Source organism: Myotis myotis, unplaced genomic scaffold (genome assembly GCF_014108235.1).
Source record: "Myotis myotis isolate mMyoMyo1 unplaced genomic scaffold, mMyoMyo1.p scaffold_m19_p_1, whole genome shotgun sequence".
In the NCBI taxonomy this organism is placed as follows: domain Eukaryota; kingdom Metazoa; phylum Chordata; class Mammalia; order Chiroptera; family Vespertilionidae; genus Myotis; species Myotis myotis.
This window is the reverse complement of record NW_023416313.1, coordinates 173,579,646-173,607,443: the sequence shown is the minus strand read 5'-3', so window position 1 is coordinate 173,607,443 and position 27,798 is coordinate 173,579,646. Positions and strand designations below refer to the sequence as shown.

General features: G+C 45.1%; 1 protein-coding gene across 7 annotated transcripts in view; it reads right to left on the bottom strand.

The window, feature by feature from the left end:
• Positions 1 to 27,798, bottom strand: part of LOC118652695 (myocardial zonula adherens protein) — a 90,233-nt gene that overhangs the window by 30,624 nt on the left and 31,811 nt on the right. For 3 of the 7 annotated variants that reach the window (XM_036302769.1, XM_036302779.1, XM_036302809.1), the window contains exons 4-10: positions 27,362 to 27,454; positions 24,630 to 24,743; positions 21,180 to 21,332; positions 18,237 to 18,362; positions 17,063 to 17,191; positions 14,971 to 15,050; positions 13,441 to 13,546 (exon numbers count right to left, since the gene is read on the bottom strand). In XM_036302769.1, the coding sequence (XP_036158662.1) occupies positions 13,441 to 13,546; positions 14,971 to 15,050; positions 17,063 to 17,191; positions 18,237 to 18,362; positions 21,180 to 21,332; positions 24,630 to 24,743; positions 27,362 to 27,454 (801 nt within the window). Of the gene's footprint in view, positions 1 to 1,730; positions 2,987 to 4,216; positions 5,589 to 13,440; positions 13,547 to 14,970; positions 15,051 to 17,062; positions 17,192 to 18,236; positions 18,363 to 21,179; positions 21,333 to 24,629; positions 24,744 to 27,361; positions 27,455 to 27,798 lie in introns of those variants that run through there. The other 4 variants (XM_036302786.1, XM_036302816.1, XM_036302801.1 and 1 more) reach the window with 4 other exon arrangements.

The following is a 27,798-nucleotide window of genomic DNA, read 5'->3' as shown; positions in this document are numbered from 1 at the left end:
GGGATGGAGAAAAGGGTGCTCTAGCGTCTCTGTCTCTGTGCTTTCCTCGGTAGATGCAGGATCAGGGGCAAAAGACCACACACTGACCAGGAATATCCAGGGAAAGAATCACTGGAGATAAATGCAATGAGATATGTATATGGAAGTACCCAGCTCCACACCTGGCACAAAGCTGGAGCTAAAAAATAAAAGTTCCTCAGAAAGCCAAGAGACATATGAAAAAATGCTCAAAGTCACTAATCATCTGAGAGATGCAAATCAAAACGACAGTGAGCTATCACCTCACACCTGTCAGAAGGGAGGGTGGGTGGGAAGAGATCAACCAGTGAACTTGTATGCATATATGCATAACCCATGGACACCGACAATGGGGTGGTGAAGGCCTGGGGGAAGGGGGACAGGAGCAGGCTGGAAGAGATTAATGAGGGGAAAAGGAGGACCTATGTAATACTTTCAACAATAAAGATTTAAAAATTAAAATAAAAGTTCCTAAAGTTCAAGGGCCCTGAATATGGGCCCTCACCTGCACTAGCTTCCCTCGCCGCCCCCCCCCCTCCGCCCTGCCCCGCCAATGGCCCAGCAGCCCCTAAAGAGCCATCAGGAATTGAGAGTAAAGCAATAAAGGACACTCTTGGCTTGGTGCTGATAACCCACCACAACTGGCCTCAACCCACATTTCCAGCCTCTTCATTGGGATTCCCTCCCACAGTCCAGTCAAACTAGATTAGTGCTCCCTGAACTCACCCCGCACTTACTGGTCTCCATGTTTTCGGTTTTTGTTTATTCCATATCTTGTCTGGCATGTCCTTTTCCACCCACTCAATCCCAGCCTAGAAATTTCCGATCCATCCTGCAAGACTGGGTCAAATATCACCTCCTCCCGAAAGACTCCCACCCACAATGGAGTTAGTGAGCACGCATTCTACCAGTCCCTCCTCACAGCCACCTCTGGAGCAGGTGCTGTTTCATCATTTCCATTTTGTCGATAAGGAAACAGTGTTGGAAAGAATGAGTAATTCACTAAAGAAATAAAGCCCACCCAGGAACAGAAGCAGGACACAAACTCAGATTTCATTTATTACTTGACGTCTGTGAGCTTAACTACTGTTGTCTCCAGGTCCTGTGCCTCGGCACCCAGATCATACCCCTGTGTTCGACATCACACTCTGCCTTGAGTTCTCACAGGTTTTAATGTCAACCAGAAAGCCCTTTGAGGGCACAATCGGACCTGGCTCATCACCCACATCCCCACTCCTGGCCCCGAGGACTGGGTTTCCCTGCAGACTTTAGCACAAGGGCAGGAGTGCAGAAATATTTTTTAATGTATATTTTTTATTGATTTCAGAGAGAAAGGGAGAGGGAGCGAGAGGTAGAAACATCAATGATTGGCTGCCTCCTGCAAGCCCCACACTGGGGATCGAGCCCACAACCCAGGCCCTGACCGGGTATTGAACCGTGACCTCCTGGTTCATAGCTCGATGCTCAACCACTGAGCCACGCCGGCTGGGCAGAACAGAAATGTTTAAAGACAGTGGCACAAGGGAAACATCTCCATTGATAGAGGTGGCATGAAAAAAATCAGTGGGGCAAGGATGGACCATCCAATTAATGCTGTTAGAGAAACAAGCTTTCCATGATCTCTCACTCCCCCCGCCCCCCCTCAAAATGGAGCCCTATTCATATCACATATACAAGAAATAAATTCCACATGGATTATTATTTATTTGTTCAATAAATATTTATTGAGCTTCTCCTCTGGGTCAGTGACTATTTCAGGTTTAGAGATACAGCTATGAACAAAACAGTCAAAGCCACTGCCCTCGGGGAGCTTACATTCTAGTGGAGGGAAACAGACGACAAATAAATAAAACAGGTAAGTGTAGGATGTATTACAAGATAATAGGATAGACAGGTATGGAGAAAAGGGAAGAGGAGTTATGAGTGGGTGGGGATGTAATTAAAGACCTAGAGGTAAAAACAGACCTCTGAAACTATTATAAACATATCCTATGACAAACAAACAAGACACACAGCACAGCACAAAAAATTGGTAACTTTATACCAAAATTAAAAACATGTATATTACACCAGACACCATAAACAAACAAAACACACTGACTGGGAGAAGATAATGGCATCAAAATATTTTTTGATAAATGATGAATATTGATAGTATTCAGAGTTCCTACAAATCAAGAGGGAAAAAAGATAAACAACCAAAGAGAAAAATAAACAAAGATATGAACAGCCAACTCATAGACATGAAGCCTGAATGGTCAATAAGCTTGTGAAGACACTCAACCTCGCCAGTCACAATGAGTAGTAATCAGGCTGATGCAAATTAAAACCCAAACAAAGAGATGCTATTTCACAAATGGCAAAAATTATAGTCCAACAGTGCCAGGAGGTGTGAGGGTGTGGAGAAATCCACCTTCTCATACGTGATGGGCGGAAGTGTATGTTTGCTTTGGAGATCCATGGGCAGTACCTGGCAAAGGTGAAATTGTGCCAACCCCAGGCTCTGGCAATTCCTCCTCTAAGTACATTCCCCAATTGGAGAAGCACAGAGACATGTTTGGTATTGTTTGTAAAAAAATGAAAATTTGGAATAATGCTTCAAGTCTATCATTAGGATACAGTATCCTATATTTACATAGTGGAATATTAGAGAGCCATTAAAATGAATAATTTAGATCTATATGTAACATCAGAAACAAAATTAGGAAAAGAACTTGCAAAAATATACAATAAATTTTACTTATTTATATATTATAAATAAAAATGTACATACATTTTTTATCAATAAATTAAGCTATACGCTGATAATAGACACACATATAGTTAGTAAAAGCATTGACACATGGTCTGCATAGAGACCAAATTGCCTCTGAGGAGGGAGGGAGGGGGGATGAGGGAAAAGATCAGAATTGGAGAGGGATAACAAGAAACACTCCCCTTTGTGCTGTTTTCTTTTATTTAGAAAAATCTGAAATATATGCCAAAATGTTAACATTTGTCAATTCTAGAGGAGAGCACCAGGGTTTTTGTTTTAATAATTCTCTGTAATTTTCTGCATTTAAAACTTTTCCCCCCAGTTAAAAAAATAGAAGAAGCAAAGAATGAATGCTAGTTTTGGAATCAATGAACCCGACACCAACATCTTCTGCTAAGAGATGGATGGCTACTTATTTTTTAAGACACTAAGTCTCAGTTTCCTATGCCAAAAAAAATTGGGCTAATAATACCTTCCCTAGAGGTTTAGTGTGTGTGGGACTGTGAGGTCTACACGCATAGCCTTGAAACCTGAGAAACACCTTGTAGGTGGTAGCCACCTGGACAGGAGCACAGCCTCACACACTCTCTTATGGGAAGATCATGGGGACCTGGTCTTTAAGAAATACTGCAGAGCCAACTAGAAGCAATCTCAACAAAGAGAAAGAGGGTTCACTGACATTGACAAAGAAAAGACCTTTTCCCTTGAAAGGACAATTTGTATGGTGAATACATGTATCAGTACATGTCATACAATGAGACTGCAGTAATCCTTTCAACAATGCATCAAAGGAAAGGCTCACGCATTTAAGAGCTTTCTGATACCTTCTAAAAACCACATTTTAGATAAAGTAAGATTTTTAAAATAAAGACATGAGTAATACAACATTAAACACTAGGATCTGAAACTATAACATTTTAATTTACTATAAACACATTCTGCATCAGATTTCTGAGTAGCACCTATTTTGGGTGGAAGCCTGAGTGAGCATGAGACAAAAAACTGGAGCCTTAAGAGCCAAAAGCTAATGATCCAGTTAAGGGGAGGAGCATGGGTGGGGTGCAGCAGAATGTGAACACCTAACTCAGGTGTGAAAGGCAATAAGTCAAGTTCGCACCATATCACCATCCTGGCAGCAAAGTGTGAACTGGACACAGGCAAAGGAGGGAGGGGCAGATGGAGGGAGGTCCTAGGGGGACGTGGATGAGGTGCCGAGGGCAAAACATATTGGAGGCTCTCAGGGTCCTGCAGACAATCAAGGCCCCACCCCCCACCCCCTCTGCACAAAATAAAGCCTCGCTGGCCTCCAGGGACTGTCTGTCACCCACAAGAGGGAAGAAGCTCCACGGGCAGGAGGACAGCACACGGTTCTGGGAGAAAGGCTCACCTGGATGACCCACTTTCTCTACAAGTCATGACATTTTGTTTCCTTTCTTTTTTCCTTTTCTTTCTTTCTTTCTTTTTTTTTTTTGAAACTGGGTAATGAATCTATGCCACTAGAACAAATGCCAGGAACTTTTCCACCAGAGACTTAGGAAAACATGAGAGGAGTGAAGGCATGTGACCCTATAAACAGTGTAGGTTACAACACTAGAGTGACATCTGGGTCAGCAAATCTCAAATTTGACTCAAATCTCCCCAGCAGAAGTCTGAGTTCCCAGCAGAGTATCTGGGGACCGGCCCTGAAACAGGATAGCCAGGTAGATTAACTGCATTAACAGTTCATTACTAACCCGGAAATTTATTCACCTGCTTCCTTTCCCATCCACTGCTTACTTGCTTAAGCTGGACAGAAGCATCTCAATAAAAGACCAAAGGCAACTATTGACAAGAAAGCATCTACCCGTCCACCTTGCTGTGGTGGGAGTGGACAACTACCCAACATCAAATTGACGCTGTCCCCTTAATGAACTCACTCCATTAACCCAGTCTACTAGCATAGGTGGGCCAATACCACCCACTGCTTATTATTACCACCACCACTGCTGCTGCTACTACTAACTAGATTTAAGCAACACTACATTTTGATGAGATACCAGCACCCCATACAAATAAAGCAGCATGAAGCATATTTCACTTAAATATATTTCAGCCGAATACATGTCTCTCATCATCAGATATACTTCTCCTTTTCATGAAGTTAGTCGAACTGTCTATTCAGGCAAAATGCCTGTGGTGATAGAAGCCAACCAAACGCTCCTAAAACCAACAGGAAGAGTGCTAAGTTGACTAGTGCTGTTGATCTCCACTCAGAGAGGACATCCGCTGGGCCACCACTCACAGATAAATAAAAGCCAACTACATGGACACTCGGCTGCTTCTGTATTTTCTGGGGTGTGATCTGGTGGCAGCACTTCCCGTCTCCTTAGCAGGGTCCTCGGCAGCTTCTCCATACGAAGGCTCCATTCTCCAGGACCTGACGACCAGCCTCCACCTGGCACTTTCCAAATTATATTTAGGACTATTTTTCATCATGTCTCCTTTGATGTCTAGGAACCCAAGTTTCTAAAAACTGGTCTGTGGATCTTTGAGCCCTCTTGACTCTGCAGTGTGGGGCTGTATGAGTTGAGGTTACAGTATGTGGTGTTTCCACAAATAAGAGCCCCACATGGTCAAGTGTTCCTTTTAATAGCGTGTCCTTCCTGTTTTGTTCATCGGCTCATCAGATACATGCCACCTCTTCCCAGCAGAGAGTGCAAGCGTTCTTCTAATCACGAACAATACAGGGAATCGCTTCCAACCCAGGGCAGGCTACCATTTATCATCTTCCAAAGAGCCGGAGACTAAATCTGGAGAAGAGCTCGTGGGACATGATCTGGAAACAGGTGAATTGGGTGGGTTAGGGTTGCGGGCTCAGTGCTATGGCTCCTTCCCCTACCCCCATGTGGCTAATTGTCAGTGTTGGAGATTACATGGAACCCTCCAAACACAGGGCATTTGGCGAAAATGTACTTTTGTGTTGTACATTTCAGCACAGCACAGGATAATTTCAAAATAAATTGCTAATAAATGGCTGATCCATTTAAAAATAGGAGATTCTTGGGATGTAGAGAATTGATTTTTTAAAATCGCTTTGTGTATAGCCCTGGCCAGTGTAGCTCAGTCCGTTAGGCATCGTCCCGTGCACCAAAAGGTTGCCAGCTCGATTCCCGGTCAGGGCACATGCCAGGGTTGCAGGCTCGATCCCCACTAGCGGGCATGTGGGAGGCAGTTGATCGATGTTTCACTCTGATAGAGATGTTTCTCTCTCTCCCTCTTCCTTCCCCTCTCTCTAAAAATCAATAACAATTATTTTAAAAATGTGCTTTGTGTATAAATATTCTACTCAAAGGACAGATGGCTAAGGCAGAACGCAGCACAAAGCACAGGAGGAGGAAGATGGTTACCCAAAGATCCATAAGATTCCCAAGGAGAGAAGGGCAGTCCTATGTAATGCTCAAAAAATCAACCCAGCGGCGTTTGCTTTTAATCCATTTAACTTTACCTTTGGTGTTCACAGCAAGGACCCACCCATCAGTAGTAGTAGTAATAGTAGTAGTAGTAGTAGTAGTAGTAGTAATAATAATAATAGCAGCTAATATTTATTGGGTATTTCCTATGTTCCAATGAATATGCTGTATTTTATATAGGGCTGATCCTTAAACAACACAGATTTGAACTGTGCAGTTCCACTTATATGCAGATTTTTTTCAATAAATACTTAAAATATAGTTTCTCCTCCTTATAATTTTCTTAATAACATTTTCTCTTCTCTAGCTTCATTTATTGTAAGACTACAGTATATAATATACAAAATATGTGTTAATCAATTGTTTATGTTATAGGTAGGACTTCCAGGCAACAGTAGACTATTAGTAGTTAAGTTTTGGCGGAGTCAAAAGTTATACACGAATTTTGGACTGCATAGGGTAACCCACGCGTTGTCAAGAATCAACTGTACATCACCTCATTTAACTCTTACAAAAAATCCTCTCGGACAGATACTGTTATTAACCTTGTTTTACAGACAAGAAACTAATAACTTTTTGAAGGTCCCACATCTAGTAAATGCAAGCATGTCTGCTTCTAGAAAGTCCATGCTCATCTCCAGTCTAGGTACCTTTCCCTATAAACCCATAGAATTTACTCCTTCCTCTAACTTACTTCCCTGGGTCTCTAATGCAGGGTGCATACAGATTCGGGGCCTGGGAGGTAAGTTATGGGGATTTGAAAAAATAAAAGAGAAGCCCAGCTTTGCTGGCTGGCTCAAGAGCCAGAAACTAGTAACTCAAACCTCAACTCCCCAAAGAGTTACTCATCATCTATTCTCCCTCATCCAGTTTATCTCCTCAAAAAACTATAGAGTTATAACAAGAAATTCACTCTTTAAAAAGCTAAAGGATGATAATCAAATACTTTCAAAACCATTTCTGAGGAACTGCAAAAATGTTCTGCCTCGTCTTGCACTTGAGACGAGGTCATTGTTAATACTATGATTTCAATAAGGTATCGTGTTCTTTTCTTTCTAAGGAAGGCCAGTGTGGCCAAAAGTAAGGTCTTCTGTGTAGACAGAAGTGAGTAATTTAAACCAAGGCAAGGCCGTACATGTGCACACACAAGCACTGCAGGAAGAGGATCCATGCGAACCGCTTTTGGTCTCTTTGTTAGTGGAAGTTCTTGGCTTCAACTGGAGTTGGATTCTGTCCCTTTAAGTCTCTATTATCTGTTTAACAAGTGTGCCTAAATATACCTGCCTTAGTAACAACTTCTCTCTAGGTGGCCATGGATAGCCTCTGGGAAGTTTTATTACCTGGACACCACCAGGCCAGCAGAGCTATTAAGAGTGAGCCATCGCCCTAACCAGTGGTCGGCAAACTCATTAGTCAACAGAGCCAAATATCAACAGTACAACGATTAAAATACCTTTTGAGAGCTAAATTTTTTAAACTTAAACTATATAGGTAGGTCCATTGTTATTATCTTAATTAGGGTACTCCTAAGGCTTAGGAAGAGCCACACTCAAGGGGCCAAAGAGCCGCACGTGGCTCGCGAGCCGCAGTTTGCCGACCACGGCCCTAAACGGTTTGGCTCAGTGGATAAAGCGTCAGCCCGTGGACTGAAGGGTCCCAGGTTTGATTCCAGTCAAGGGCATGTACCTGGGTTGCAGGCACATCCCCAGTAGGGGGACTGCAGGAGGGAGCTTATCGATGTTTCTCTCTCATCGATGTTTCTAACTCTCTATCCCTCTCTCTTCCTCTCTGTAAAAAAATCAGCAAAATATATTAAAAAAAAAAAAGAGTGAGCTGCCTATATGGGGCTTTCTAGATGGAGCTGTCTAGATGGGGCTGATAGGACTTCAGACAGTCACACACTTGGACCAGCCTCCCACTTCAGTGCTCCTGGTCCCTGCTGACCCATCTCTCGCACTTTCTTCCCTTGAGCCCTCCCTACCAGCTTCACTGCCAGCTTCTCACCTCAGGCACAGCAGCTCCTGAGGGAGGCTGGCTAAATGCACTGACGGCCTGAAAACCCAGCACGGAAACGCACGCCACTGTTGTAAGAACCCGGAACATCGGTTGCATACTGGAATCTTGTGGGGCTTAAAAACCAACCAAAACTACCCCCAATCGCCAGTCCCTCCCTCCTACTCCCATTTGCTGGGTTCTGGAATTTTTTAAGGCTTCCCTGTGATTCTAATGCACTGCCTGCATGGAGAGCCACTAACAAGAAAATCGATTCCTTGCACCTGTGCGCTCATTAAACATCTAAATTATACAAGGGGGCCGGGGGTGCAATTGCTTTCTGCAAAGGAAAACTCAGGAAAAATGCCTTCTCTGGAACTCTTCAGACACTTGCATTTCGCCCATCACAAACACAATGGGAAATTAGAAGAAGGCCATGATGAAACAAAAGGATGCCTATGATTGAGGCGGAAAAGGAACTCTTATTAAATTACCGTGTATTCAGCTGAACAATATCATTGCCCATTGGCAAAAATGTACGTCTACCCTTTTCGAGGGCAAATAAGAATTTGTTTTTTCCTCCAGCTAATTTCCCCTTGGCAGAAAAACCGCTTTGGTTGGCAGGAGACTGGGCCTTGGTGAGCACAGGGAAAGAGGTGAGAATGACCCTCTGAAGGGCCAGCTAAAGACTTAACACTTAAAGATGTGTCAAGGTTCCGCCCTGCCCTTTGCTCCTCCCTGGGCCCCGGGTTCCTTTCAGGGAAAGCTCAAGACTGCAGCCTGACTGAGGCACAGGACCTGCCCCAGTGGGGCTTTTCAACAGAAGCAGGACACCCCAGCAGGAGGGTTACTCTGGAGCTCGGATGACTGACACCGCTGGGGAGATGCAGAGCCACACCTGTCCCTCCCCACCTGTCCTAGCCCTGCACGGAGAGTGCTGGCGGGTAGCTGGTGGACGGAGGGATGAGTGAATTTCCCCACAAGAGCTATTTCTTTCAGTCCCTCTATATTTTCTGGCAAACCTTTGAAGTCTAAGGAGCATATGTAGAGCTAGTTCTCTTTTTTCTTTTCGTCAGAGTTAGAACCAGTTAGAAGAAGTGATGGAGGGAGACACCAGTCCCTGACATCCACCCCAATAAAGATCTAGTCCGTGGGGGTATTTGGTCCCACACTTCACACAAGATTCTTCGAGTTGCCTTTTTCCAATGAACTTGACCCCATAGATATGTATTAATCTTTCATTTCTAAAAAGCCCATTCTGCTCTTTTCTTACATGTGCAAGTCCTTACTGAAACATACTGTCCCACACAATGAAAACCAATTACTGAGCTATGGATTACAAAACGTAGGCTGGGTATTTTTTTGTTTGTTTTTTGTTGTTTTTATATATTTTTTATCGGTTATGTTTTATTCAGGTTGTTATTATTAAGAAATTGCACTGTACTGAGGTGGAAGGAAATATATTGCCTAACAATTTAAGATTCCAAGGACCTCATGGATGATTGGAGCTGGGAAAAGAAGCACATCATTTTAATAAACGGAGTTTCTTCATAGACACTGGGACGAAAATGACACCAACAATGGATGGAGACTAGATGCAGCCGTTGGTGAATGTGAAGCTACCACACTGACAAGCTTTCAGACTTCCTGGGAGGGAAGGAAAAGGGACCCTGACATTTGCTGCCTCTGTTTCTAGGTCAAATTGTCTTAATATCCGGAGTTCATGGATAAAAATATATTTCTCTTCTAAAGTCAGAGTTCAAGATTCCACAAGTAACTGATTCAGTGGTCCGGGTCTCTGTTTTGCTTTGTTTTTAATCCTCACCCAAGAATATGCCTTTCATTGATTCTAGAGAGAGAAGTGAGAGAGAAAAAGCATCGATCGGTTGCTTCATGCACATGCTCTGACCCTGTGGTGCACAGGACAACACTCTAACCACGGAGCACACTGGCCAGGCAGTAGTCTGAGTTTTTTAAAATTTGGTGCAAATGCCCTGAAGTGATTGTTATAATTTTGCCGATTTTGGTCATTGGGCAAAGTAATGATAATGCTGTGATCATAACAACAGGCACAGCCTAGTAAACAATAGAAAATTCTTTATGTATAAGGAGTTTCTATCTCAATTTCTTATGTCATAAGGAACGCATCCATGGTGAAGGGCTAAATACCTTCCAGGGCAGCAAATATTAGAAACTAGAGGCCCGGTGCACGAATTCGTACACCAGTGGGGTCCCTCAGCCTGGCCTGCTGAATCGGGCCAAAACTGGCTCTCCAACATCCCCTGAGGAGTCCCGGATTGCGAGAAGGTGCAGGCCAGACCAAGGGACCCCACTGGTGCACAACTGGGGCTGGGGAGGGATGTGGGAGGTTGGCCAGCCAGGGAGGGACTGTGGGAGGGCTCCAGGGTGTATCTGGCCTGTCTTGCTTAGTCCCAACTGGCCAGACTCCAGTAGAAAGCTAACCTACCTGTCAACTGTCTGTCCCCTGGTGGTCAGTGCACATCATAGCGAGCGGTTGAGCAGCCTTAACATATCATTAGCATATTACACTTTGATTGGTTGAACAGATGACCAGACGACCGGACACTTAGCATATTACGCTTTTATTATAGAGCTGAAATTTGCCTTTCGTAAGTGCCACCCAGTGGTTCCAGCCTGGCCTTGCATGGCGATACAAAACAGGTATATTTCCTCTTCTCCATGGCCATTATCTAAGATGTTAATTCAGCTCTTATGTCCGCCTCCCTTGGCCATCTCTTCCCCAAAGCCTTCAACCATTCCCTGAATTTCCAGAGTCCTCACCTCCTTTCCAACCTGATCCTGCTCTTCTGAATGTGCTCATTTGTCAATATTCCCTTTTCCATGTTTCTAACTTAAAAAATAATTCACATAAATGGCTACAGCAATTAAAATTCTAAGCCATCCCTTTGTTGTAAAGTTAACACAGTGTACTAGACACATTAATTCTTACTACTTGACTTAGATGTTACATTTAGAATTAAAAGCCTCTTTCTCTCTCTAAGTCTCCATCCACTGCTGAAATCCAGCAGGCCCCTGAGTGAGGCTCCCTCTGACAGTGCCATCCTAAATTTCAGCCTGTGATCTCATTCCAGTGCCTGGGTCTCCCCAACCACATCATCGGGATGCAGGGAAGCTCATTTGGGAAACAGACAATCACAGGTAGAAAGGCAGGACATGGACAGTGATCTTTATATGCTTCCTTATTTTCATATATAGATATTCGCCCACTCCACTCCCTTCAAATTGGTATGTTCCAGAAGTAAATTAGAAAACAGCAAATCCTAAACTTCTTTGAAAATGTCTTTTTAAAAAGTATCTCTTGATTTTGGTACCAATCATAAACATTACAAATAATAATTGTATCAGAAGCCAACCAGTCTGAGGTTTTAGTCACTGGTTCTCTAATATTAGATACGAAATCAGTACAGAGCACCACCCTGTGGTGAGGTGGGGGAACTGCAGCGTTCCACAATAAGGAGCCACAGGTGGGAAATGAGAACAGCCCTGCCCTAGACTTCACGTCAGACACAGAAAAGCTATGTTCTGACAGCCATGACTCCCCGAGATGCTAACTATGACAATATGATGCTCTTCCTTGGGAAACCCACTGCTGACATCAACCTAGTGTGCCACTGGGCAGGATCCACCATCGCTGACGCCGGCAGTGCTCCCATTCAGGTGAGCAAAGGGGCTGCGAAGGTGCATGTGGGTGCCTCGTCTGAGCCTTGGCTGCCCGTTCTTTTATTCTACTGCTTCCGAGGCTGGCACAGGAGCCAATATAATACGCACAGGATTCAACTCCATGTGACTGGATTCCTTGTTTGGGAAGCAAATTTTATCTAATGTATATGTTTATCCTACACACTAGAAAAAACAAAGTGTCCCCCCATCCTCAAACTCCCTGACTTTAAGCCCATGCCACTAATATCTCCAGCAGTTTACAGCTTATACTTTTAAACTTCTATTTGTGTCATGTGTGTAAATTATGTATTAGAAGTAGATATACTTTTAATTTCAGTAAATCAATAATAAAAGAAATAACTTTTCAGAATAGTGCTTTATATAAGGGGAAAAACTTTTTTCCCCCCTTTTTTTCACTGTCATCCACATGTTTAACTAAATTGAACCACTTTCTTTTCTTTGCAAGTTAGAGAATTAGACCCTAGAGAATTTTTATAAACTTGTTAGTACTAACTGTCCTTTTCTTCTGTCTGATTTTTAAAAATATATTTTTTATTGATTTCAGAGAGGAAGGGAGAGGGAGCGAGAGATAGAAACATCCATGATAAAGAGAATCATTGAGTGGCTGCCTCCTTGCATGCCCCCTACTGGGGATTGAGCCCACAACCTGGGCATGTGCCCTTGACCGAATCGAACCTGCGACCCTTCAGTCCGCAGGCTGACACCCTATCCACTGAGCCAAACCAGTTAGGGCTTCTGTCTGATTTTTTAATTGAGCAAGAAAAAATTACAATAATATGTTACTGGCTTTACAACAGCATAAATTTCTTCTATTGAGCAATCACCACAAGAGAGACAAATTACATTAACACGGGTTAACATAATTGTTTTCCTCTTAGAGAATATAAACATTCAACTTATTTGTCTTTTCATGTAAAAAAATAGAATAGTAAGCTATGCCCAGCATATAGTAAACCTACAACTTGGTTTCACACATAGACACTTAAGGAAAGAAAGGATGGTAGAAAGTGAAAAGATGAAGAAACAGAAACAGAAGAAGAGAATGAGGAGAGAAGGCAGAAGAAAGAGAAAGGAACAGGCAGGAAAAGGTAATGAGAGACACACCAGAAATGAAGAAAGGATGAGTAGTAGCCCGGGGAGGCAGGCAGGGGGCAGTGTAGAGACCCGAGCTGAATTAAACTTTCCTTGTCAAACTTCCCTTTGCTCCCTGGACTGCAGGCACCCGCCTAGGATAGAGGGTGTTGCTGTCCTCTAAGAGTGGGTGAGCTATGCCCTGCACCGCATGGCTTATTAACTGTCACCCTCTGATCTGGAGAAGACCCTCTTTTGGAGGGATAATCAGCAGGGGGGACATATGAGGAAATTCCCCTCCAACATGGCGGTAATCTGAGCGCGTCCACTGTGAGCCCCAGAACACTGAGCTGAGGGCAGATCTGGCTGCAGGGCTGAAATGTCCCCACTGCAGGAAGCAACCCCGACCCATGACCACTGACGAGCGCTTACCTCCTCAACCATCTGCTTGACCTTCTTCTGCTGGCAATGCACCATGTCATCCAGATGTCGGATCCGTTCCCGGAGGCTGGCCGACGCCTCCTCCAGCTGCTGATACCTAACACAACAGAGGAGAGAGCCACTGAGTCCCACACCACAGCAGTGGCAGGGCACCGAGAGTCACCGCTGGGAAGGACTGTTGCCAAGAACAAGAAGGGGAACGCCAAGATGCATGTCCTAGGTGATTACCTCAACCAACCCCCTCACCGTAGAAGGACCAGAGGGCTCTTTTCACGTTCCCACTTGTAAGTTTCCTCTGTAAAAGGACAGTTAGACTTTCCAGGCACCGAGAAGGAATCTGCTGGTACCACTTACAGGTATGAGAGGCTGTCTGTTTTGGAGTTAACACGATATTGGGACATCCAGGAAGTTACGTTGATTAAGGGAACGGAGAAGGAGAGGCATCTAGCAACACAACAGACTATCTGAAATGAGAGCTCCCAACAGAACCCTGGCAAGGCTGGAATCACCCTTGTTCTATGTGAGATTACTGTGGGAGAATGGGCAACAGGTTGAAAGACCTTCTCTTCTCCAAAACAGACTGAACTACATCGCACAACATTTCACACTTTGGCTTTAAAACAGCAAAAATTATTCTCTGACTTTGCTGGTTTCAGAGAAACCAAAGGACCCAGCAGATGGGCCCTTCGGTTCGCGGGGGCCCTGGACCGGACCACTGGTGCAGGGTCTGGTGGTGAGCTCACTGCTTCCCACCTCTGCCAGGTCCCTCCTCAGCGCTACATTAAAGACCAGGCAAGACCCCTATAACTCCGCAAACTCTTAAGTTACATAAGAGGAAGGAAAACGGGTATTTTTTCAGCAAATGCTATGTGGCGGGCAGTACGTTCAACATGTCCCTCCTAATAACAACCCAGTGAGATGGACGCTGTTATGATCAGCACAACCCCCTCCTCCTTTAAAAAAGAATTCCCGTGTCCCAGATCTCGGGGAGGATAAGGAACGTTCCCCAAATGCTCAAATCATCCCAACCTTGTTCCCCTTCACTAAGGGGCCACACAAGGCCGTTCAGCCTTTTGATTTCTAGAAGAGTCTGTGCACTACTTCTGCATTTTCCACGCAGGGCTTCGTACGCTCAGAGACAGGGGACCGGCCAAGATTTGACCGAGCAATGTTTGGAAACACAGAAAGACATTTTAGAGTTAGCTTCCATGGCAACAATATCAGTCATAGTTGATGTTCTCTCATCAACAAGGTGCATCCTGTGGAGTTCAAGGTTATGGAGAACATTGGCAGCCTGAACTTTTGCACTGTGACAGTGCAAAATTAAAACAGTGCCACGGCTGTAGGATGTGGCTGTTAGGCTCCTAAAGAAACCAGCTCCATACGGGAAGCTCTCCAGCACTGTTTTCTGCAGAAAGAGATGACCAGGTGAATGAAAAATGAAAGGACCAAGTGAGCCCACAAGCACACAGCATGTCCACCATCCAAACCCACCACAAGATAAAGGGCACTGCATCTTACCTTCCGTTGTCAGAGTCTGTTATTTCCCCGGACATTTCTGTTTCGTGCTCTAGGAGTTGTAGTTGCAACTGATGGCGTTCCTAAAACAGACAGACACTGGCATGTTCCCCAATGGATTATACCAAGTTGGACAGAGAACGTGTACCTCTGTCAATTCCAGCACTGGGGAGCTCAAGTCCATATGCAACACACTGTGAGTTGTACCCACCCACTCACCAGAGTCCTAACGAAGCTCAAAAACGCCAAATTTGTTGGCGTATGTTTCCAGGCATATTTATGAGTTAGAGACAAACATCTTGGATAAAGCCTTTCACAGTATTCTGTCAGCCTAGACTCAGATGCCTTGTGAAATTTGTAGTTCTAAATAATGATAATCAATACTTTCTATCAGTGGCCTGTGATACTGCAAAATTCTTGATTATTTTCTGTAGCAACTAACGAGGCTCTATATTGCCTATAGACTAACTTGGGGGGGAGGGTTACATAGGTATGTTCACCTGTAAAAATATACTGTGGTCATAAGAACAACAGCTCCCAACAATGTCCACATCCTGATCTCTGAAACCTGCATATGCCATGTTACTTGAGAAAAGGAACTTTGCAGGTGTGATTAACAGAAAATTACCCTGGATTATCCATTTGGGCCCTTCCTGGAGGGACGGTCAGAGTCAGAGAGAAACAGAGATTGGAAATGCCACCTGCTTTACCAAAGCTGGGGGAGGGGCCATGAGTCCAGGCATATGAGTGGTCTGAGAAGTTAGGAAAGGCCAGGAAATGGTTCTCCTCTGGAGCTTCCAAAGGGAACCCAGCCCTGCCCACACACTGATTTTAGAACTTGTGGCCTCCACAATAATCTGTATATATAAAAGCCTAATGAGCAAATTGTCACCTGGAGGGAGCGTGTGTGTGAATGGGCATCTTCTGCTCTTGTAGGAGAGCAGGAGCATGGAGCCCGCTCTCCCTCCCGAGTCCTAGAATACGCCCCTGCTGCCTGACCCTCACTGTCACCACCTCCCACCAACACTGACAGTCTTAAGCACCTCACATCCTCTCTTCAGTAAAGGACAGGTTCTGTTTTCCAGGGTAGAGGTGAAATGGTCATTGACGCTTTAGTTGTTCAAGTCCCTCCCAAATACCAATATTCCCTCAGAGGGGAACCCCAGCAAGGCCGAAGCTCTATGGCACTGAACTCATGGCCCTTCCCACTCAGGGTCAACCTCACCTTGTCAGGGCAGGGGCTTAAGCTGCAGACATGGGGGTAAGGAGACCTCTTCTCAGAATCACTAGGAAGCCCAGATGTTGGCCTTGCTCACGTCCTCATCCCCCCTCTCGCTATCATCAACCTGGAGAATCTCAGCACCCAGCATGAGTGCGGGGTGCTGCTACGTCAGGGTCCTGGCAGGTCACCACTGTTCTGCAAACTCACATGTGAGCCGTTTTCCAGAAGTCAGTTCCAGGCTTGGCTCTCAGCCACCACCCCTCTCCCAGAAGTCAGCTGTCACCTGCTAAAGGTCACAGGCCCCTCTTTTTCCCCTCCCTTCCTTTTCTCTTTCCTCTCTCCACCCTTTCTTCCCTTTTCTCCACTTCTACCTAATCTCTGGCCTCCTCCCTTTCTCTAGGCTTCATTATCTCAGCTGAGCGCCTGCCTTCCCCACACAGCCCCTATCCCCACCCACAGAGAAAGGTGCTGCCCCCACTCTGAAATGTGGGGTGTCAGAGAAAAGTCACCCTTCAGACACACGCCCCAGAAAGAACAGGCTTGGGGTGCAGATGTAACATCTAAATAGGACTTGACCATGCAACTAAGTTCATGCTTGAGGCCCCAGCAAAGCAGAGCCACTAAAATATTCATTTTTATAAATAATTTTATATGTAATGCTTATTAAAGCATTAAATTGGTCACCAGGGAAAAATTAGAACATTCGTGGACTTCCCATACTTTGACAGTTGGGTCTTTTCTTTGAACTCACACATTGCAGGGCCGAGAGCTGTCAGTGCTATGGGCATCTGAGGCCTCACACAGGCCTGCAGGGGGGCTGCGGAAAAGCCGGGCATCTGGGCGAGCGGAATCGACAGGAGCTGTGTCTGTTACCTTTTCCATGCGCTCGATCAGCCTGTCCAGCTCCCCAATCCTCTGGTCTTTCTCCTCCAGGCTGATCTCTGCCGCCTGCATCTTCTTATTGGCTTCTTCAATCGTTTTCAGAAAACTATTGGTTTCTTCCTGCAAAAGCAACACGCTGTCCTCAGCAGAGCCATGGAGACCCTAGACTACCAACCAGGGTGTTGCTAACGATGCCTCTAATGCATGACGTTGGGGCCTAGCTGCAACACGTGGCTTTTTAATAAGCCTAGTCATTCCCCCCCCTTTTCCCCTTGAGTCTTTATGTCTAAAACGAGCCTGTGAAGGCTACTTAGCCCTTGACTAGACACTCAGAATGTCAGTGTATGTGCCAACAACGTGAAGGGGATGAAAGCCAGATCTGGAGTTGAATGCAGAATGCCCACGTCTTTGTCCCTTATTGCAAAGCGCCAGCTCAGTCCATCTCTCAGCACATTTATGACGCCGGTAAGGACACAGGTTAGGGCAGACCTGGAGTCCCCGCCTTCAAGAAATGAATGCTGTCCTGGGGAAGCCAAGGTGTGAGGCATACAGCCCGTCTCCAATAACAGGTACAGAGAAGGCCACGCAAAGGGCGGGGAGAGCGTGCGGGCTTCCCAGGGGCAGGATGCTGCCGGCTGTGGGAATGGCAGGCCCTCACTTTCACGGCTCCCAGGGAACGTGGGTAGGATCGGGGACAGGAAGGAGGAAATTCCAGGGAGAGAGGAGCAAGTGGGGAGAGGAAGGACACAGCTGCAGGCCCAAGACCTGCCTGGATGCTGGCGAATGGTCAGATTCGAGAGAGAAAGGGATGGATTCAGAGCCAGAGACTAGGGGCTATTCTGAGAAGGGAGGGAGATGAGTCAAGGAAAGGGGGGAGAAGGGAAGGGAGTGGATGAGCAAACAGTAAATTCCTTGAGCCCTCACTCAGTAGTTAGTCCACCAACTCTCTCCAACCAGAAACCCTACCACAGGGTGGGGCACAAGTAGGAATACAGTTGTGAGTACGCAAACACAGAGTTTATTCTTGTATTATGATTTATTCGTTCTCGAATTATTTTCCATACTAACAACTGTGACCTACTTTTGTCCACCCCCACGTCTGAACCTCAGCAACAAAACGGAACCAAAAGCCCTGCTCTGCTCTGTCCTCCGCACCGCGACGTACCAGGAGCGCCTGCTTCTCGGCGCTGTGCCGCTGCTGCTCCTCCTGCAGCTTGTCTTCGTACTGGCCGTACAGCTTCCTGGTCATCTCCCTCAACACCTCGGCGTTGGCTGCGTGGGAGGACTCCACCTACAGAGACACCCGTTTCAGAGCGGCAGCTTCGCCCGTGCCAGGGCATCAGCCCTTCTCACTCTGTACGTGTCACGGGTGGACACACAGAGGAGGGGGCCCACCGGCCCGGGCTCGGCAGAAGACAGAGGCAGCAGGAGCTCACGGGCAAAGGGATCGAAGGCAGAAGGAAAGGGGGTGAACAGGTGCACAGAAACTAAAAGGTGGCACCTTATACTAACTTACTTGGTAACAGCAAAGTGTTCTGCATGAGCGAATTTTTCAAGAGGTGGAAACTTACCTAGGTATTAAACCGGCCTCCCAAATGTAGGCATTTTTAACTTGAATTCTCTATAAAATGTGGCTGTGCTCCACTGTGTTATTAACCCCATTCTTCAATGACTTTTCCTGTCTAATGTTCTTTTGATCCTGAAATTTAACTATTTTTTATTCTATTCGTTTTAGTAAACCTTTTCCTCTGCATAATAGGTCCAAGCCCTAATAGACCCCAGAAAGATTTGTTCTTTTTAAGCCTTAAGTATTCTGTATGGGCTGAGGAATAAGATTTCTACATTATTAGAATTGGGTCAGAGCAGAATAAGCTATAAAGTTAAAAAACTAAAAGGTTATCTGGAAGAGGAAGGGGGAAGTAGGAGTGGAAAGGGGATATTACAGATATAAATAATCTATTTCTGAATATACTTTGTTTTGTTTGTAGCATTGACTTTGAAGCCAAATAATAATTTCCCTGTTATAAAAAATTAAGCTTCAAAAAATTATCTATCAAGACCACTTGATGGGAAAAGAACAGACTTTTCAACAAATGTGATGCACATCCGGGTGGACACATTCAAAAGAATAAAACTGGACCCCTAACACTCCACGAATAAAATTACCTCAAAATGGATCACAGGCGTATATGCAAAGGCTAAAACTGTAAGACTCTTAGGAGAAAACGTGAGGTAAATCTTTGTGACCTTTAAACAAACTTCTGTGCTTCAAAGGATACCATCAAGAAAGTGATGGGAGAAAATACTTGGGCGAGAGTGAGAAAATACTTGCAAATCACATATCTAGTAACTTATATCCTGAATATATAAAGAATAATTATAACTCAATAACAAAATATAAACAACCCGATTTAAAAATGGGCACAGGGTCTGACAGACACTCCAAAGAAGAGACACAGATGTAAGCACAAGAACTGATGCCCAACATCACGCATCGGCAGGGACATGCACACCGCAGTGAGGAACCACTTCCCGCGCCCTAGGAGGGTCGTCAGCAGTGAGGTCACAGTGACACGCGGTGCTGAGAATGTGGAGAAACGGGAATCCTCTTACCCGGCTGCTGGGAATGTAAAATGGTGCAGGCATATCTCTAGATCACCTTTCGTATTGCTTGACTCCGCCCCCTCCTCCCCCTGTATGTTCATTTATTACTTTACACAAATTATGTCAAAAAGCGGGAGGCCGTTGAAGAGAAGTTGTCCACGTGGAGCTGGAGCTGCCCCATTGGTTGCACTAACCAATAAATCACTAGGAAAGACTGAAGCTCCTGTAAGAAATTCGGACTCATCCTTTCCATACCTTTGTGCTTTCCCAAATGTTGCATTTGGAAACATTCCCACCTGGTTTGGGCCACACTCAGCGGGGGGCTCCCCGTGCCTCGGGCAGACCCAGCTTAGGAGACAAGAAAAGTCAGTGGAGTAGTGGGTGGGCAGGGCTTCGGGGGGAGGTGGCCCTGCACTGGCCTGTGAACTTCATGCCATTGACCTCATGCTGTCTGCAGCCCTTCCTTCCAGCTACCGCTTGTTCTAGAATGCTGAGTCTGCTGGATATGTAACCCTGGATAAGCGAGGTGTACTTCAACCTGAATAGGTCACATGATGTTTACTGCAAAGATGCCCTCTAACCCACCCTTCTTGTCACTAGACACCCGTTGGTACCCAGAAGCCACAAAATGGAAAATGGAAAATCCTGAACAGAGTTGTCATCAGCTGAGAGAGACCCAATGCATCCTGCACCCCATTTCCACTGCAAACACAGACTTCGGAAATTACTCATCACCCGAGTCCTGTTTCCTCTGCATCCAGGTCATGTGAAACGCTCTGACTCCTATAACTTTATTTATTTGGGGGTCAAGTAGAGCATTAGTCTCTAAAACAGGCATCTGCAGGCTGGATTTAGGTGCTTGGTCTCCTTGGAAGGAGCCAGTCTGCCAAACTGCCTAACAGTGTACCCAGACACCGGATGCCAGCCCTGGAATAAACAGGAATGTCCAGGACAGACACACCGTAGACACTCAATACAGGGTGGGTCAAAGTAGGTGTCACATGTGGGAGGGCAGCAGGAGCCCAGCAGTGGACTAAGCACAGCCTGGTGAGCAAGAGGGACATTGCCCAGAGTCCTTGGCCGCCATCGGTTGTATTTCTGTGTGCCCTTCAGCTCTTTCTTGTCAAACCACACAAAAAAGCTGGGGCCTCAGAGAAAATCTCAACAGTGAAGCTACTGAAATCGCAGGCCTGAGGGCATCCCGAGTGCCTCTCAGTACTAACAGCAGTGCCAAGTGACTGTCTCAGCAGCCCTGGAGGCCACTGGGCCCAAGGCAGGGGCGCCCAGTGGGGGCGTTATGGGCACCCCAATCTGGACTGACGTTTGTGAGCACAGAAACTTCCTAGTGCCTTTAAGCCAAGCCCTCTGGGGTTGATCCCAAAAGGGTGAGAAAATTCAACAAAGAGAACAGAGAAAAAGAAATGGAAGAGCTGAAGACAGGAGGAGAGAGAAGAAGGAAAGAAGAGAAAAGTTAGTCAGAAATCTACCCCCCGCCCTACTTTACCTTCATTTTCAGCAGCTGGTTTTCAACTTTCGCAGCCTCTAACTGCCTCTGCTTTTCCCGCAGCTTGTCCATGGACGCTTCATATGTCTGCTGCAGGTTTCTGATTTGATCCTTAATGTTGCTATTTTCCAAAGTAACATCCACAAGCGTTTTCTAATGGGGTGAAAATTTTTAAAAATTAATAAATAAAAAACGCAGATCTCGTGATGTGAGAAAACATGACCAAAGTCATGCACGCACTAGGACATCTTTGTTGTTAACCACTGAAATAGAGGTCAGGCCACCGAGACGCCAACCCGGGTCCCTGGTGTTTGAGGGGCTGAGGGCCCCCCTGGTGGTCAAGTGCTCTGAGGCCCTGTAGTTGGATGGACCAAGAACCTCCCCCATAACACCCCACCGCTGCTGCCAGTGCCCCTGTCACTGCTTAGGATGGACGGAAATGGACTAAAATGGAGGCTTTCCAAGGAAAGTGTTCATAATACATGATTTCACTTTGGGAAAAATGGGTCTAAAAACAGTAAGTATAGAACAATCTCATTTTGAAAAAAAAAAATGTATAAGCGTTTGTTCAAATGTGTTTACACAGAGAAAATTTTAAAAGACTAGCACGAAATTCATCCAAATCCAAATAACAGTTTTTCATATGTGATAGGATTATGGATGACATTTATTTTCCTCTTTGTGTTTCCTATAACTTCCCAAATTCCCACAATGAAATCAGAAAATAAAATATGTGTTTTGTAGAAATGTTTTCCTTTTTTCCTTGCAGGGGCCCTCACTTCTGTACTTTGACTGCTTGCCAGGACAGGGGCAGTGTGGCGGAGGTTGCTGTACGCCCGCATTGCTTCACCTTCCTCTCTTGGGCGAGGAGGTGGTGGGGAAAGAGCACCAGGGAACAGGGTTCGGTGACTCAGACTAGTGTCTGACAAGTGTCAAACGCCTGTTGATTATTGCTCCAGGCCACCCACTGCAGCAAGAATGTTTAAATGAAGAGTGTTGCTCCTTCATGCTTTACGTTCTACTTGGTTAACTCTCTTCCAGAGCCCAGAATGCCTATCGCTGGACACTGGGTTCTGAGCACCTTCCAGCGCCTCCGCTGGCCAGCTACCATTTTAAATCAGAAGATCTGGTGCTGGACACTTTCTCAACCCTTTGTCCTCTTTGTAGGTGATCAGTCTCTGAGGTGCCAAATCCTTAGCCTCCGATTTAAATAAAAAGCCTCATTCCTAAACATACTTGAATCAGAAAAAGAATTTTCAATGGTAATAAACACGGGAGCCATTGGACACATGGAATCACAGAACACTGAAGCTGCCAGAGGATACAGAAACCACGTGGCCCAACCACCCCTTTCCAAGTCCCACTGGCTCTACAGATACTTGTAGATACTCTTGTGCTCATGAATCTACCTCTGGACCAAGAGACCTGGGTTCTAGCCCTGGCTCTGCCACTAGCTAGGTACCTGATAAAGTCATTTCCCGCTGTTGGCCTCAGTCTGTTTATATATAAACAAGGGGGTTGGAGATCATCTCAACAGTTCTTTCCAGCTTTGATGTTCTATGAAACCAGACCAAGGGTCTGGTCTCACTGTACATAACAATGAAAAGAGGGTATAATGGACAATGGAAGAGGTTGGGGCCTTGCAGAAGTAAGAAGCCAACTATATTCAGACTCAGGTATTTCCTGACTGTGAGATCGTACCTTTCTTTACTGCCTTTTTTCCCTCCTCCCCCCCCCCCACATTTCTTCTTCCTTCCCTTCTTCTCCTTCTCCTTTTTAATAATGGTTTTAAATATTTTCCTTATAAGGTTCCTCTGTTGGCCCAAGGCTAAGAGGCTGGACCATAACTGGGAATCAGTCAAGTACCTGGGTTATGGTTGACCATGTCCTAACAGCTGACCTCTGGAGTAAATGCCTGAAGTGACAGCAAGATAGCAAATCAGAAGGATCATGGGGAAGAAAGCCCAGAAACAGCACAGATACAGGCCAGGTGTGAAATCGGGTGAGGCACAGCATCTCCTAGCTGGCCGGGAATGAGATGTCCAAGAGGGAAGGAGAGAGAGCCTTGGTGAGCCCCCTTGATGGCAGCAGTCAGGGAAAACAAAGGCTGCTGGGTCAAGCAGGGCCTGGCCTGAGGCCAGGGGAATGGGCATGCGGGATGGAGAGCCAGGAAAAGGGTGGGACACAGAGGCCCCACCAGAAACGGGCTCGCAGACACATCCAAACAAGGGGCCCGCCCAGGCCCGCTGTGGGACATTGGCCTGGCTTTGTTTGCGGCCATGCTGCCCCAGCAGCTGTTATTGGAGAACACCAGGTTCTAGGGGAAGTGGGTAACCCTAACATGGAAATCTGTTTGCTTATCTGAGAAGCTATTTATTTGGAACCAGAGAGGATGTGAAATAGCTTATGGAACTCTTAAGAGGAGGGGGGAAAGATAAGAGCCACATATAGTTGGAGGTGAGGCAGAAACTACTGTTTGCATATTTAAAAACTAAAGCCAAGGGATGGGACGCAGCTTCAGGCGAATATATGCATTGTTCTGGTCATCTTCAAGTTAATTTGCATGTTAGATGGGGGCAGGGGCTCAGTTGGAAGAACAGCAATGGGCAGCATCTGAGGAGTAAACTCCCAGCAAATCAAATTAATCAAGAGAGCAAGCCCCTTGAAGGGGTAGACACACACAGTTGCACAAATGTAAGATCCTGAGACTTTAGAGAAAGGATCTCTAAACAAGAGATTCTTTAAAATGCATATTATTTCTTTTCATGCAAAATAATTTCTAAATTAGGAAAAAGTGCTTAACAGCCAGTCATGAACACAGGTTGCCTTCTGTCCTGTGATTGGGTGGAACTTCCTGTAAACCAGGGCTGGGGTGGGGGGCGGGGGGAGTCTGATGACATTGACACTTAAGACCATTTGGGGATCTAGGGGTGCAAGTGACATCTCCAGCATGGAACACAGGACCTGAACCCCCATTTTAATGAGGACAAAACAACTGCAACACAGAGGTTTTCAGCGGTTCTCAACCTGTGGGTCGCGACCCCTTTGGGGGTCGAACAACCCTTTCACAGGGGTCGCCTAAATACATCCTGCATATCAGATATTTACATTATGATTCATAACAGTAGCAACATTACAGTTATGAAGTAGCAACGAAAATAATTTTATGGTTGGGGGTCACCACAACATGAGGAACTGTATCAAAGGGTCGCGGCATTAGGAAGGTTGAGAACCACTGGTTTAGAGGCTCAGGTTGGAAGCGCTTCCCTCAGTTTCCTGCACCGTCTTCCCAGCACGGCCTTGACAGCAGCCAAGCTTAAAGGGTTCTGAGTGAGGAGCTGAGGACATTCTATGACTTGCATTTGTTTCTACAAGGGCACGGGGCCACTCTGGTTAGGCCTGCCTGCCCTCCAACAGACGGCACCCCACCTACCAGCGAGAGAGGAATACCTGCAGGTCAATGGAGTCTGACGCCAGCGCCGAGTTCGTGGCATTAAAGCTGTCCAGGGCCGACGACTGTGTTTCGATGTGATTCTCCAGGTAGTCCTTCTGCGCCTGTGAAACCTGGACAGAGAGAAGAGACAGTTTCACAAAACCAACCCTGACACCCCCAGTAACCTTTGTGTGGGCTGGAACAGTCTCCTGACAATAGCCACATCCACCTCAATGACAGTTCAAATTAAAAAGTCAACATCTGCAGGGCCCAGAGAGCAGAGAGACAAGAAGATTTTTCCTTCAGATAATCTGTACACATTCACCTACTGGGCCTCGGCCCTCACAACACTATGTGGCAGGAAACAGAATCAGAGGAGGTAAGGAATTTGTACACAAAAGGCTAAGAAGTGGCACCGCTGGGACTCGAACCCAGTTGGAATATCTTCTTGGCCCTATTGTTCTTTCTACCCACCCTAGAAAGAATGTACTTTGGGTTCACCCCATTCTCAAGAGTTGTTTTGTGGCTGCTGCTGTTGTTGGGTTGTCTTGGTTGGGTGTGTGCATTTGATACTCTGAGAGAGTTCATCAGAGGCCCATCTTGAGCTAGAACTTTTAGGAGGGCTGGCTAGAGCCAGGCAGGGAGGCAGCAGAGCTAGGGGAAGGGACCTGGGTAGGCTCAAGGGTGATCCTTGTGAGAGCCACAGAAAGCAGCCAGCATGATACAGAAGGAGGTGCACCCTGGGGATGGGACAGAGAGCTGAAACAGCCCGCCAGGACCCGAAGCGGGTGGTGTTCTGTTGTTCAGGGCGTGTTCACACAGCAGTAGTTTAGCAATCAGTCTGGCTGCAGTGTGTGGTGTGGCCTGGAGGAGGGGGAGGAGGCTGTAGGCAGAGAGACAAGCTCCTGTGACAGTTCTGGCATGAGACAACAAGGGTGAGCCGAGACCTGTTTATTCATCTTTGCAAATCTAATCCTTCAGTGTTAATTAAAGTTGTTAGTGTCCGTCACTGGATAGCTGAGTGATTTTCCATTAGTAGGAGAGAATTTTACAAATCGCTTCCTACGTGCCAGGGAGAATGGCTGGGTGGATGTGTTTATAAACCTATAAGCAAGGCAGTAGGTCTTACTTAAGCAGATACTCTCATAGCCAAGCCATAAAGTAAACTCTGTTGTGTGGCTGTTGTAACTGTGCTCCGGTCCTGCAATGACTATGGAGAATATGTCATAGACACATGGACTTTTTTCTTCAAGATTATTAATCACAAATTTTGTCTTTTAATTTTTCTCACAAGCGTTAGCTTGGTTAAATCAGAGGAAGGTTGTCTTTTCTTAAATTTTGATGCAGTAACAGTCACATAGTTCAAACTTTTAAAAAGTGTAAGAGGTATGCACTAAAATAAATCTCCCAGTCTCATCTGCTTAGTTATCGCCTTTCCCAATTTGCCCTTCAATTAAGAATCACTGTTAATTACTTTCTTGATTATGTTTTTAGCAACTTTTTGTGCACACGCAAAACAATCTAGATACATTTATTTACCCTCCCTGTTTTACATAAGTGGTAGCATTACATTACATTACATTATCTTGAATCTTGCTTTTTCATCATCTACTCTATAATCTTTGTAATCGTTCCATCTCCTTTTGACGAGCTTAGTCATTCTTTTCATTCTCTCTCTCTCTCTCTCTCTCTCTCTCTTTCTCTCTCTTTTTTTTTACAACTCTGTATTCTATTGTAGAGATATAATTTCCCTGGAATTGATTCATATATAATTCTGTCCCAACAGCACATAAGTTGTCACTGACTGGTCCATTTTCCTCCCTTTATATGAGATGCTACATTTGTCACACATTGGGATACATTTCTAGATTTTTTTCATTGATGCCTATTTATTTAAGTGCCAATACTATACTGTTTTAATTTCTGGGGCTTTTTCAGTTTCTTGTAATGGTAGTAGGGCTGGTCTCCCTCATTGGTATTTCCCCCCCAGAATTTCCCCAACTCTTCATATTTATTTTCTATATTCCCTGAAATCACCGGTTCCAGTTGTAGAAAAACAACTTAAAATAAAAATCTGTTGGTATTTTGGCTTATGTTAAATTTGTATATTAGCTTGATAGTACTGACATTTTATAATGTTGAATCTTCTATTCTAAGCACGTGGTATGTCTTTCCACTTGTTACCGTTTACTCCTAGATATTTGGTAGGTTCTTTTTGTTATTGTTGCTGTTATTTCTTCTAACTTGTTGGTTTTTATACACTGAAACCTCTTTCTTTGTATCTATTAATTTTTCACCCTACTACTTTACAGACTTATTGTTTATAGTTGTTTTTTTCATTGAATCACTTGGGCTTTCTAGATACATAATCATATAGTTTATAAATAGTGATAGTTTTATACCTACCTATCTAGTTTTTATGCCTCTAAATTTATTTATCTTGTTTAATTCCACTGGCTAGCACCTCAAACACAATGATAATAATATGGTGACAGCTGGCTTCCCTGTCTTCTTCCTGAACTTGGAGGGAATACTTTGATATAAGGAAGAGTATTCTTGCACGGAAAAAAAAAAAAAATCCTTTAAATGATAAACTTTATTCTGTAATAAAATTCCCTCCGTTCATTTAAAACATGATCCCACTCATAAAGAACATCATAAACTCAAATGTCTTCTGACACTAGCCACTGAGAGGGGGCTCTAGGCTCTGTCACCTCCAAACTCCCACGTCACCGAGACATTGACTTACTGACAGCTCCTGGGTGATCTGCCGAATCTTCTGTCTCATTTCATCATAGTCTCCGTACATCCGCTTCCTTACTTTTTCCAAGGTGGCTCTCACCTGCAGCCCACAAAGATGCTGGTTAGAGAGCAAGCTATAACGTTTTCATGCGAGATTTCCCAATCTTTTAAGAAATCCTAATAAGAAAAGGGCCTCCCACCACTACAACAATCTTAAGAACAGGACAATTTGGGAAATTAAGGAATAAGATCACTCCTGATATCTGGTTAGAAAACAAGGGTATTATTTTATGTTAATAATAACAACATATTATGATTATATATAATTATAATCAACTAACAAGTATTAATTATACAAATAATAAACCCCGGAGAGAAAATGCTTTGTTGAAATTCACCCATCACCTTCAAACCACAATTCTGGCAAAGTCTGCCCCTTTTCCT